Source organism: Parasteatoda tepidariorum, chromosome 4, assembly GCF_982258835.1.
Source record: "Parasteatoda tepidariorum strain Cologne lab strain chromosome 4, Ptep-v5.0, whole genome shotgun sequence".
Taxonomy (NCBI): Eukaryota; Metazoa; Arthropoda; class Arachnida; order Araneae; family Theridiidae; genus Parasteatoda; species Parasteatoda tepidariorum.
In genome coordinates this window covers 55,227,750-55,241,553 of record NC_141758.1, presented here as the reverse complement: position 1 = coordinate 55,241,553, position 13,804 = coordinate 55,227,750, and the positions used below count along the sequence as shown (strand labels likewise).

Here is a 13,804-nt window from a genome sequence, read left to right as displayed (position 1 = left end):
AATCAAACAAAGGTTAAGGTTGTTCACGAAGTTTTGGCCGAAAATGAACTTTTTTTTTTTAAATTTAAACTAAATGTTTGTACTAAAAGAATGGGGCATCATTTTTTTTTTGATACCTGCTGGAAGTATTTTTATTATTATTTTACTGTTTTATTCTTTTTAAAAAATCAAGTCAAGCTATGAGCAACGCAGTCTACTTGCCAAATCACGTTATTATTATTATTATTTTTCGGATTTAAATACCATACTCATTACTCCGGTTTTACAAAATTGGATTGAAAGACGTTTAATTAATAAAATTGAAATTTTCGGTCAAGTAAACTACAACAATCATCTCCAACAACAAACTGCTCTGTTTTTTAATGCTTAAAATATCTAGTGTCTCGAGGCTTGAAATCGTTTTGTCAATTTTTTTACATAATCCTTTTCACTCCGAATTGGAGCATAGGGTTTCTATCATTGTTTTCCATATCACTCTATAGCCAAATAATTTGCCTCTCTTTATGTCTTTCCTATTGTTTTCAATTCGTTTACAATCGTCCTGCACCAAGTATTTTTAGGTCTTCCTCTTTTTCTATTGCCCCGAGGATTACAATCAAAAACTAGTTTTATATTAAATTTTTCAGGTTTAGAACATGACCGATCCATTTCCATTTAAGCTTTTTAATTTCCAGATCAATCGGTTTCTGTTTTGCTGTTATAAGGATTTCTGCACTACAAATTTTATGGAAACACTTGACGCAAGATTCTTCTTACACAGTTGTTAATAAATACTTGAAGTTTTTTTTTCTTTTCTTGCAGTGCCATGTCTCAGATCCATATAGTAAAACAGATTTAACAATTGTATTGAAAATTTTAATTTTTGTTGAATTTGCCTTTTGTCAATAAGTCTAGCTATTTTATAAGAATCGGCTATCGTCAGTAATAGTGGTTTTTAACCAGTTTCGGGTTGGAACTTCAGCTCTTGTGTGTTGTTGAGCATTTTCAAGTAGATGTGCTAAAAAGGAATTTATTGTTAATAATAATAAAAAAGAAGACTCATTTAACATTTTAAACGTAAAAAAAAGTCACATTTTAAACAAAATTAGGTTAAGGGCATTTTTTAGGTATAACCTAAATGCTTTGATTAAAATTAAATACATTAGTTAATTAGAATAGAAGATACGACTTCATGGAATCAGACACAAAAACGTAAACATGCCTTTCTTTCTTTCTTTTTTTTTTTTATATATTTGGTATCTTAACCTTCAAAATATGGGGAGTAGTCACAATCTTGGAAATATGGTCATAATTATTTGGTCAGGAGAGCTGACAAAATATCGGACCCCTCAATGTTAATTTTATTTCGTGCGTATTTCGCCATAACTTGAGAACTTTTTAAGCGAATTTTAAAATTTTTGCGCACAATTATAAATTTGTTCATCCAAAGTTTGCAAAAAAATGCAAAAAAATGTTTTAATAATTATTTCTTATTTTTTATTATTTTATTTAATACAGGTAAAAATTTCTTGAATAATAATGTGTACAAATGTTTACATCATTTTAAAGATTATCATTTTATATGTCAAAATACAAAATTTGATCGAAATCAGCTGAATAGTTACTGAGAAATCGAGTTTTAAAAAAGTCGTACATTTAACATTCATTCTCGATTTAATATTACATATGCGCTGGAACCACTGAACCGGTGGGAGGGGGGGCAGAGGGACTTTAGCCCTCTCACATTTCACAAATAAAGGTACACAGCCCCTTCTAAGATAACAATTCTTCGCACAATATTTGAATAATTAAATTTACAATTTTAAAAAATGCCTCTTTTTCAAGCAAGTTTGAATTCGAATGGTTGCCATTTTGTGAGATTATATATAGAGAGAGGGGGGGGGAGAGGAGAGAACATCCCACGCCACATACTTCCGCGGTCACTGCTTATGCAAAACAAAATATTGAAAGGATTGACATTTTATGACTTCGTGATTATGTTACTATCACATATTTCTTTGTCTTTCATCATCGAAACCTCTGAAGCTATTATTTTTTTAAACTTTTGTTGTTGCATAAATTTTTTTTTACAGCCACTGTTGATTTGATTAAACAATTTTAGAACGTTACGCTTACTGTAAATTACGATACGCTGCCCAAGATTCATTACGTTATATATTATCTGAAAAAAACTTAACTTGATTCAACAATTTAGTGCTTTATGCAAGGCCTTATTCAAGAACGGGAAGACAGGGACAATTGTCCCAATGCTCGGGGCTTTTAGGGGCCCAGTTGAGATGCCTTACTAAAAGTGTAATGCTTTCAATTTTCCACAGGTTTAGTGAACAAAATTCTTCATTTAGTACACATTAATCAAAATATATGAATCAACAAATATTTAGTTTTTAGTTTAAATAAACTCGAAAAAAATTGGAAATTATATTTAAGTACATTTAAGAAAATTTATTTTTCGAAATTTAAGCATCATTATTTGAAAGTCTTTTTAAAAAATATCAAAATTAGGTTGTGTTTTGAGAAAAGAGCCCGCAACGAATTTTGTTCTTGGACCCTTAAATCCTGTGTCCAGCCTTGGATCTTACGCTTATTTTAAATTAAAATACGCTGACCAAGATTTATCACATCATACATCCAAAAAAAAAAAAAACTTTAACATTTAACATTTCAGTTCCTTATGCTTACGGTAAATTAAGGTACGGTTTCCAAGAATTTTTGCATCATATATTATTAAAAAAGTATTTAAAAAAAAAAAACTTCATTAAACATTTTAGTTCCTTATACTAATGTAAAATTAAGGTACGCTTTCCGAGAATTTTTGAATCGTATATTATTGAAAATTTTTTTAAAAAAAACTTCATTAAACAGTTTAGTTCCTTATATTAATGCTAAATTAAGGTACGCTTTCCAAGAATTTTTGCATCATATATTATTGAAAAATTATTTAAAAAAAAAACAAAAGAAACTTCATTAAACAGTTTTGTTCCTTTTACTAATGTTAAATTAAGGTACGCTTTCCAAGAATTTTTGCATCATATATTATTGAAAAGTTGTTTTAAAAAAATTTATTTCACAATTTTTGAGTACCTTATGCTTACGGTAAATTAAGATACACTGTTTAAGGTTCGTTATATGATATATTATTGAAGGGGGAAAAGAAAACCCATCGAATCTTGTATACTTTCACTCCCAACAACTGAATCCTCAACGAAAAGGCAAGTTAGTGACCTGAGACGAAAGTAACATTTTTCTCTCTCTCTGTGAAAACGTTTAGCTCTCATCTTTATTATTCTTTGGAAGGCTTACTGGCCCGTTGATCTTCTTATGCTAATCAAAAGAGCTTTTCTGTTATGAATGGTTTAACCCACCGTCCATTGCGCTCCGATTGCTATCGCTTCTTCTCAATCTGTTCCGCTATGAAATTCTCTTACGTTTCCTTTTTCTGGCAGATAATAAATGTTGTTAAAAGGTCGCCATCTACTGAACCGCTTACAGGATGCACGTATCGTTAATCATTCGTTCTCTCTAAGAGTTAAGCATTTTATTTAGTATATTATATGTATTTATTTTGTCCAAATTTGGAATTCTAGAAAAGTATCTAAAAATGTGAATTTCGATATCGAGGAAAAAGTTATTCGAGTGTGGATGGCTGTTCCTTTATATTTCTTTCAGTTCTTTAAACTTAAAGAACGTTCGATTAAAATGTAATTGAATCTCTACGCCCTCGGAGGAATTTCTCTGCCGTAATATCTGTCTTCTGAAATATTTAGCCCTGGTAAGGGCAAATTTTACCTTAGCGATAGTCTGGCCCTGCTTTCAAATGTTAATTGCATTCAGGGTTGGCACGTTTTTGACATGTGACAGTTTTTGACGGTTTAAACCGTCACGTCAAAAACCTCACTGTCAAAAATGTCGAAAATCTATATTTATATGTGAAATTTAATTAATACATAAAATTTATCTATTTTTTTTATAAAGGATAGTGTTTCTAAATATGTTCTAGAAAAAATAAATTTAAAATTTTGAAGAAACACTTATATTTTGAATAGTAACCAAAATCTTCTACTTTTGAAAGCTCACATCTTTTGTAATATTATGTATTCATTTTCATGTGTTATTGAAAATCTGCAGTGATATTATTAAGAAATTTATTTATAACCAAATTTAGTGTATAGTATAGATTATACTAAAAATTAGACATTTTTAAAGATAAACATTAGCAGTTTTGTACATTAGACATCTTCTTTTAAAGAAAAATCTTTTTAATATTCTTTTAAATCTTCTTAATAATCTTTTTAACATAAGACAATACAAATTTAAGTGCTTTCTGCTAAATACACAGAGTAGTTAGTGTCGATTTACAGTATATTCAGCCTATTCATTTACTATGCTGAAAATTTAGTTTATCCAAATACTTGTGAATTTCATTTTGCTGAATACTATATAGTTTTGTTGAATATCTAAATATTCAGCTGTTGAATAATTACTTCTTGCTTTCAAGATATGCATTATTTGTATTCTTAATACAAGTGGAGAAAAAAAAATTAAGAGGTAAAAATTGTTTTAAAATGATAAGTGTAATAATTATAAATAAATATAATAAACAATATGAATTATATTTATCATTATTCACAAATATAACTACTTTTAAATTCAAATTAACATACTGGATAATAAAGATATTCGGTATAACATTAAAAAAATGTTTTATACACTTGTATCAAGTTTGTATTTATACAACATAACTTGTAAGTTCCTTATAAATATTAGTTATATGTTCCTTATATGTCAAAAATGCATAGTAATAAACTTCTAATTTTCTAAAGTATCAAAAAAAAAAATTTTTTTTTCAAAATATAAATATTGAAAAAATTTTTGTGCAAAATTTTTCTGCACATGCATTTGAATATAAATTTCTGAGATTTTAAATCTGTTATTTTACCTTAATTTTAATTAAAACATATTTTAAAACCTGCTGATTACCTATAGTATAATTAAATTTCAATATAATGCATGGCAACTGTTGGTAGCTTTGAAGTTTATATATTTTCTTGGCAAACTTCAGTTTTTGACGTTTTAGACGGGTTTTTGACGGTTTAAACCAGTATTATACCCTTGTCATGTCAAAAACCACTTTTTGACGTCAAAAACCCAACCCTGATTGCATTTAAATTTTTTTTTGTTAAACACCCTTTTTTATTATTTAGTATTGTTTTAGTAAGCAGTGGGATCCAAGTATGAGACAGGGTTTTCAAAAAGTGCTTAAAGGTGCTTATTTTCGATTTTCGTTTTTTAAAAGCCCTTAAAGGTGCTTTTTTTCATTGGGTGTTTTTAAAAAGTGCTTAATTTTCCCTTTTTCAAAATGAGATTTTCCCTTTACCATACTGATTCTCTCTACAAATTATGCAAAAGCCACAGTTCACATTGTTCTGTCCAACGTTTTCTCAATTAATTCAACCCCAATCTATTTCGGCGTATTGTCAGTTCGTAGCGTATGAAAACGCCATTCGTTTTACGTGATTCCAAATTTCATGACTTTTGACAATTGTCAAAAGCAATGCCATAATTTTTTATTTTTATTTTTTTTGACATGACGGTAAAAGCAAGATAAAACCGTCAATTGTTAAAAACTTTCCGACCATGCCTAATTATGATATTTTTAAGTGCATAATTTTTTTTTTTTTTTTTTTGAGTGCTTGAAAAGTGCTTAAAAGGTGTTTTTTTTGTTGTTGAATAATTTGGCTACGCACCCTATGAGAGAGTTCGGAACTCTGTTCCAATTAAATAACATTTTCATAACTTCCAATTTTTGTGGTAAGTAATGTAAATATTAATATTTAGGTAAACATTAACCCTTTAACACAAATAGGACATAGGTGTCTCTTTAATGTATATTTTTTCTGACACTCTAATTACAAGTAAGAATATATTTTGGAGTTTTTAATTATAAAAAGGAACAGTCTAATAGTTAATTAAAAAATCTGTTAGATTATCGGTATTAAATTTGTTCAGTAAATCCAAATTAAGTAGTGTTAATTTTTTTTCTTCTCATTCCTATTCAAAAATTTCTCAATAATTAATTATGTAAATTAAAAAAAATTCAGTGATGAATTACCGTTTCTCTTAGATTTAAATAACTGCAAAGTAGAAAATATTTCATTTATTTTGACCTAAATTAGTACAAATTAATAAAAATAGTATGAAAAATATGTTAAATTAAAATTCTGCATCTGAAGGGTTAAAAGATTTGTTATCAAAAAGTTACTAACTTTACATACTGAATATCTTCTTCCCTGTAATATAATAGTGTGTAGCTTTGTTTCGGAATTACTCATATTCATTATTTACATATATTTATTTTATTCATTTTTTACTTATTTTTGCTATTTTTTTTTCGGGGAGAGATTCATAAATTTTCATTTGACGTGCTTGTTTAATATTTAAAATAATTACTGATAGCAATTAACTTATCTGCAAAAATTATTAATAAAATTTTTAAAACCATAATTATTAAAGATAATATTTTAAATTCCGAATTTTAAGGAAAGCATTGGTATTGGAACATATTGAGGGTTTGCGGATTAAGGTCATTTTATACTGATATTTTCAAAACTTCATTTTTGGGAAAAAAAGGTTGGAATATTTTACTTAAAATATTTTAATCCTTTGATGCAGAATTTTTATTAAGCATATTTTTCATGCTTTTTTTATTATCATGTATTAATTTAGGTCAAAATAAGTGAAAATTATATATAGCATATAATAGTTTATGATTATATATGCATATATATTATATGATTATAATGCAAATTTATTCAGATATCTGATTTTTTTTTCAAATAATAAAGATTCTAATCACGCACCACAGTTTTACAACAGTTTTTAATGTATTGTCATTTTTAGAAACTTAACATACTCTATACTGTGACAGAAATGTTTCTCATGTATTTTTTAACAATTTTTTTGTAAATGTCTTTTGTTATGAATATTTATTAAAGCTTCTTAAAACACTATGCCCTTCAAAGTGAAAAATGTTATGGAAGGTATGAGCTTGCCTTCATCAGGCAGCTAAGAATACAAACTTCTATGTTATATCCTATGCCTATTGAGAGGAAACTCATTCTTTTCAAAATGCATCATTTTATTTTACTTTCCATTGTGTTTTAAAACATTTCAATAAATATTCAGAAGTTTTACACCAGTTTTAATTCTTTAATCAGTAACAATGTTTAGTATTTATAGATCAACAACTAGTCACGGTTACCTTTTGTTTGTTACATTTTTCCTTCATTATATTTTATTTTAAATTTTTTAAATTTGTTTCTTCATAGGAATTCCACATGGTTTAAAGCCATCCCCATCTCACATAAATGTACCTGCTCCTTATGGTCTTGCAAAGCCTGTTAGTCACAATATGATGTCCCCTGTGCATCAAGGTGTTTCTCATCCAAATACTGCATTTTCCCCATTTCCTGGGAATGTCAACCATGCCTTATCTGCAACACGGGCATCCAGTTTTGCAGCTGCTTTGAGAAAATTGGCCAAACAAGCTGTAGATCCGATTGCTGGTCAGTATATCAACCTACTTACATATACATACTTGCTTTTTTTTCAAACAACACAATTCCAACCACACCAAGATGCCTCTATAGTCTTTACTTTTCTTCTTTTCCTTTCCTTTTGTTTCAAGTTTCAGGCTTAGTTAATAGTTAACTTAGTTAAACTTGAGAATTAACTCAACTCCTGGTGATTAGGCATAAATTAAGTCATTTTTTTATTAACCATTGAAATTATGCTAAGCAAACAGAAATCATACTCTAATTGATTGATTGCTCCCATGAAGATGAAGTCAGCTTACCATTTTGATAATATCTACTGAAAATTGCTGACAATTTCTTTAGCATCTTTCAATCGTAAAAAATTTAAGACTAAACATGCCATCTAGTTTACTGCATGTTTTCGAATGTTGAAAGCTTGATTATTAATTGGATTTCTTAAACTGAAATGCAATTATTAAACTAAACTATATTAAACTGAAATGAAATTAAACTGAATTAAACGCAAATTAAACTGAAACTATATTTTTAACTTTTGCGTTAGTACTATTTGGACAAATGTATGGAAAAGTTTTCTCTGCCTAGTGAAACTTTTCATTGAGTAATAGGAAGAAAAAAATGTGTGTACGTGTGTGTGTGTATATATATATATACAGTCAGACCTCGATATAAGGTTATCCGCATATAAGGTCAACCCGCATATAAGGTCACTTTTCCAAAGTCCCGGCTCACTGAATAGGAATTCTTTGTTACAGATTATCGGATATATGGTCAAGTTTTAAAAACCATTATCGCATATAAGGTCATTTTTATCTGAGGCAAGGGAAGCGCTTTTCTAGCAAAAGCCTATTTAACTTCCTTACAAGGCAATTACCCCTCTCGAGTTCTAGGAAAATGTTGCAGCCAACGAACAAGCTACAATTTCTGAAATTGTTTCACAAGTTGTGGATCCTGAGATTGTAGCTGTAAACCAAGTGGAAGTCTTCAATGCAATAAATGTCGTACGAATTTTTTTTACAAACCACGAGGAAGCTGAGGAACATATTGAGAAGCTAAAAAATCTAGAAAACATTGTTCGAAAAATGAAACCAAAAGCAAGACAGACCTGCATAAATGATTATTTTAAATAAGGTAAGATGTAATGTATGTATGTACACTTTGAGGAAATTTGCTTTATTTTAAATACATTTTTTTTTTAAATCTAACTTTCTTTAATTCTTTACTAATTCTGTTAAAATTTATTGACTTAAATATTTAATTTATCGTTTTCGTTTGTAATACCATTTTTAAAAAGTCATAATGTGTACTATTTACGTGCTTATTTACAAACTGCCAATGAATCGGTTAAAAGGTCACCCTGCTTATAAGGTCACTTTTGCGACGTCCCTTAGGATGACCTTATATCGAGGTCTGACTATATATATATATATATATATATATATATATATATATAGTGTATGATAAAGTAACTATGTTTTACCCTAATCTGTTTGGAAGTTAGCATTAAATGCTTAGTTTTTTTTTGTAAAGAATATATGTACTGTATTATCTTTCTCCTATCTTTATGAACTATTTGTGAATATCATGATTTTTCTTTTTATATTTTAAAATTAATTTTCTTATTAATGAAACAATTTTTCTTATCAATATTTATCTTTTGATATCAAACTAATATTTTTTTAAAAATATTATTGATTTCTGTACCTTTTTATTTTTTACAGAGAAGGAACTGTCTCCTATATCTCCAGCTTCATCTCCTGCTTCCAGTCAGCATTCCAACCAGAGTAGACATCATTCATCAATGCCAATATACATGAACAGTCACAATCCAAATCCACCTGGACATGGGTCACCTACTCCAATGGTTAATGTTTCACAGGGAAAGGCAAGTCATAAATCTTGTTGTCATGCACTTTTAACTAGAACATGTTTCCAAATCATAGAATACTGCAAGTTTTTACAGACGTAACACAAAGTATCTACATAAAATAAAAAATAAATGTTATTAGTGTAAAATAAAACTCCATTTAGTGAAGAAATACCTGAAATCTTCCAATTCTGTAGTAACTTTAGGGGTCTCGCCCTGTGGCTTTTGTTCTTTGGAACTTTTTTTCATTGAAACATTAACATTACCCTCTAAGACATGACCTATAAGACAAAAATATACATGAACAGCCTCAATCCAAGCCCACCTGTGCATAGTTCACCTATTCCATTGATTACTGTTTCACAGAAAAAAATGAGTCATAAATCTTGATGTCATGCATTTTTAACTAGAAAAGGCTTTCACATCATAGTATGATGCAAAGAATGACATCTTTAGAAAAAAAGTAACTTCTGAAATATATCAAAAAACCAACAAAGGAAGGTAGTGTCAAATAGGTGCCATTTGGTGAAAAATTCTTTGAAATTTCCCAATTCTACAGTCACTGGAGACTTAAGTGGAACTTCTTTTTTATTGAAACATTATTATTTTTTTGTTTTTTAAAAAAAGACCATGCTTACAGGATTTGATTTAGGTATGGTGGGGCCTGGGGGGGACTAATAACTTGGGACCCTATCTGTACCAAATTATCCAAAACTTAACTATATTCAGAAATGTTAAATTTGTATGAAATTCTGTTCCAATTAAACCTGTTTTACAAAAATTAAAAAAAGTATGAATATTTTAATAATTTTCTGTGTGTTTCATTAGGCTTTGGATTTAGGCCGTTATGTGAGCAGCAGTCGAAATGGTGGTATAATTGAGCCTGTCAGCATGAAAGTGGAAAGTTCCAAAATGATATCTTCTAGCAATAATGACAAAAGAAATGAGATGATGAGTGTAAAGCATGTTCCCCCTCCTACTATGCCCCATAAGTAAGTGCAGTTTTATTTAGAAATTTAATTTCCAAACAGCTGCATGAGGATCCTGTAGCTTATCTATCTGCTTTAATTACATTGAGCTATTGATCTCATGTGTTGGATTTTAATTCTTTATTTGTAAATTAAGTAATGGCTTTTGTTGACTGAACAGATCCTTTTAAATTTGTTTTAATTTTTAGTTTCATTTGCTACCATATATTCTTCATTAATTTCTGCAAAATTATAAATCATTATTATGGTGTCAAGAAATTATTTATAAATAGTGTACTATTGTGAATATCTTTTTCATCATCATGTTCACATATTTCACACTCAGCCACCATTGTATTTGTAGTACAATCTGTTGTTTTTATTGTACAGATGAATAAGTAAGGAATGAAAAAACACTGAATAATTTTTGTTAATGACAAGAGTTTCGTGTACTACAATACAATCTAAATGATTCGTGAGGTAATATACTAATCAGTTAAAGCTAATTTTATATAAATTATAGAGTCAAACACAAAATTATACTCCCTCTGAATACTTAGTTTTTTCCCTCAATACATCCAGGTTCTGTAACCCTAAAAATGTGTCTTCAATAATTCGTTATGAAAATTGAAAATCTTTACTTGTTTTCCAAGTAAATTTCTCATGTAAATATAGTAATTTGAATGCTTAGAAACTTAGGACATTTTTCAATTTGTACTTTTTTGAAATATACAAAAAATATTATAAAGGATTTTATTTTCAAATTTATGTGAAATCTCTCATTCTTTTACTAATGTTTTTTTTTTTTACTAATCTTTTTTTATAGTATTCGTCAAGAAAACAACTCATCTCGAGGCTTCCAACCCTATAGGAATTCCGATGAACGACATCCCACTCCACCTCATATGTATAATGCATCACCTCCTCCTAGCACAATGAGTGGATATTCCTATCACCATCCTTCTTTAGTGCAGTCTTCTCGTATGCAACCACAATCATATAGGTAATTTTTTATTCCAGGATTAATATATTTCTGTGTTTTAATTCTCAAAAAATCAGTTTTTTACCACCATTATCCAAACATAAATTAACCATTTATAAAACGCTTGATAATCTTTCCATAAATGATTATATGAATCTTATACTGTAATTCTTTCTGTAACTTGCAACAGAGTATATTATTATTGTTTGATATTTTACAAAAGCATGCAAAATTGTTTATTGAAATCTAAAAAATCCAATTTTGTTATTTTCATGATTAGCTAATTAGAGTACATCAAATCACAATTTGACAAATCACAATTTGACAAATCACAAACAACTTCTGTTACAGAAGCTGTTTTTACTTAGATTAAAAGTATCCACATGATGCTTATTTAGTTTTACTTTTGTAAGTCTCAATTATACTGTTAATCTATTTTATTTTGAAATAACTGGTCTTATTCTTGAACATGTAAATAAGTTTTTGAAAAATTAGAAAACATTCAATCTCAGCTGACTGTTTACAAAAGAACCAAAGTTTCAATAAAAAAAAAATTAAAAAAAGACAGAAAGAAAAAAAGGTGTTGATGCAAATTATTTGCCATAGATTTTTAATCCTGCAGATTCATTTATAACATAACTTCTATTTCTGACAAAACTGCTTAATTTAAAGAAATATATGCTGGTATGTATAGTAATCAATATAGAGTTTTATAAAAATTAAAACACTTGTAAGAAAAACAGTGATTTTTGAACTAATTTTGACAGAATTAGGTAGTGACGAGAGGTTTGAAACCAGTTACAAGAGTCCATAAATTATTTGCAGAAAGTTTTTATTTTTAAGTAAGATTTTGTGTTTCTAGAAAGTTTTTTTAAAATTTATTTAAGTCTGCTTATGTATTACACTAAAAAGCTAAATAGAACATACACAAAATCATCCTACCATAAAATTTGCTGCCTACTCCATTGCATTTTTTAAAAATTAATTTTTATATTCTGAGCATGTTTGAATCCCTTCATAATGAAGTAACATCTTTAGTAGGTTAGATGATCCTGTTTACATGGAACGTTATGGCTTGCTACGACCTTCTACAATGCCCTACCCACCTCCAAACACTAACATTATGTCCCATTCCCGAGCTCCTCACTATCCTTCAAATCAATATCCTCCCGAATTGATTTCTCAAAGATCAGCTTCTAACAATTCCTCTTATAATTCTAGCAGGTAAGTCATTAATAATTGTTATTTTAAATCTGGTATGCAACTTTTTATTTTATTTAAAATTTTTCTATGCCTACACTTTAGATTTCTTACAGATTTTTTGCTAATGCTGCAGAATTACAGAGAGCTTTTTAAAACAATTGATTTCAATTGATATTTTTTAATAACTAGTAGTTTTTAGTTACCTTTTTTCTAACAGTTATGAATTTTATTTCATTTTTATTATTTTTTTATTATTTATAAACAAATTAATTTTTTCTTTGCTTATAGACATACTAATTTACTTACTTATCCTCTTCATGCCGAACTGGCACATAAGGGCTCGAGTCTTTTTCTTCTTTGGCAACTCGCTTCTTCCCATCCAGTTTGTCCTGCTCTATTAGTCTCAGTCTCCCTCTTTTTCTCTTTCCGTCAGGTGCCCATGAGCTTGCAACATTTGCAGGTTGGTTTCTATCTGTTCTTAGTATATGGCCAAGCCATCTCTATCTTCATTTTGAAATTTCTTCATTAACAGATGGGATATTAGCAATTGTTAAAAGGTCTTTATTTGTTATACTATTGGGCTAAACGATTTTTAGTATTATTTTTAAGCATCTATTTTGAAAAGTTTCAAGTTTTTCTTTTTCTGATTTCCAGACATACTCATTTAGTTCTTCAGTAATTAAATTTAAAGCATTTTTGTGTTGCATTTTTACTATTAAATATAACTTAATTATTGCTTGTTAATAAATTTTAACGCATGTAATATCAGTTAAATATTTGTATTGCTTTCTTATAAGTAGGGAAAGTAATTAGAAAAATTATTCTTGTTACTTCATAATAATAGATTTCCAGCTTGTATTTCTTCTATTCATTAAAAAAAATTTTTTTCGTGTTTTGTTCCAATCTTGTTTTAATTCTAGCCATGTTTTAATCTTTTTTTTCTCTAGGTATAATACTGAAGAAGAAAATGCAAAGGAAAGCAACCTGATACGCCAGCGGGAGATGGAAATGTATCGTGAGCGTGAGAGGTACATTGAAAGAGAGGAAGCTGAGAGTAGAGAAAGGGAAGCAGAATATTTTAGAAAAGAGCGAAATCGGATGAGACAAAGCCCAGTCCCTCTTCCTCATTCTACAAGTCGTCTAGAAAGTGAAGAAAAAGGTGATACTTTACAGTTACTGTCATTCTTTTTTCAAAATTTTCTCTAAATTATCATTATATTTATCTTTGAAATAT

General features: G+C 28.6%; 1 protein-coding gene across 2 annotated transcripts in view; it reads left to right on the top strand.

The window, feature by feature from the left end:
* Nucleotides 1–13,804, top strand: part of LOC107442879 (uncharacterized) — a 101,595-nt gene that overhangs the window by 67,128 nt on the left and 20,663 nt on the right. The window contains exons 3-8 of one of the 2 annotated variants that reach the window (XM_016056551.4): nt 7,326–7,562; nt 9,272–9,435; nt 10,246–10,409; nt 11,212–11,388; nt 12,409–12,591; nt 13,518–13,729. In XM_016056551.4, coding sequence (XP_015912037.1) covers nt 7,326–7,562; nt 9,272–9,435; nt 10,246–10,409; nt 11,212–11,388; nt 12,409–12,591; nt 13,518–13,729 — 1,137 coding nt within the window. Of the gene's footprint in view, nt 1–7,325; nt 7,563–9,271; nt 9,436–10,245; nt 10,410–11,211; nt 11,389–12,405; nt 12,592–13,517; nt 13,730–13,804 lie in introns of both variants that reach the window. The other variant, XM_016056550.4, reaches the window with a different exon arrangement.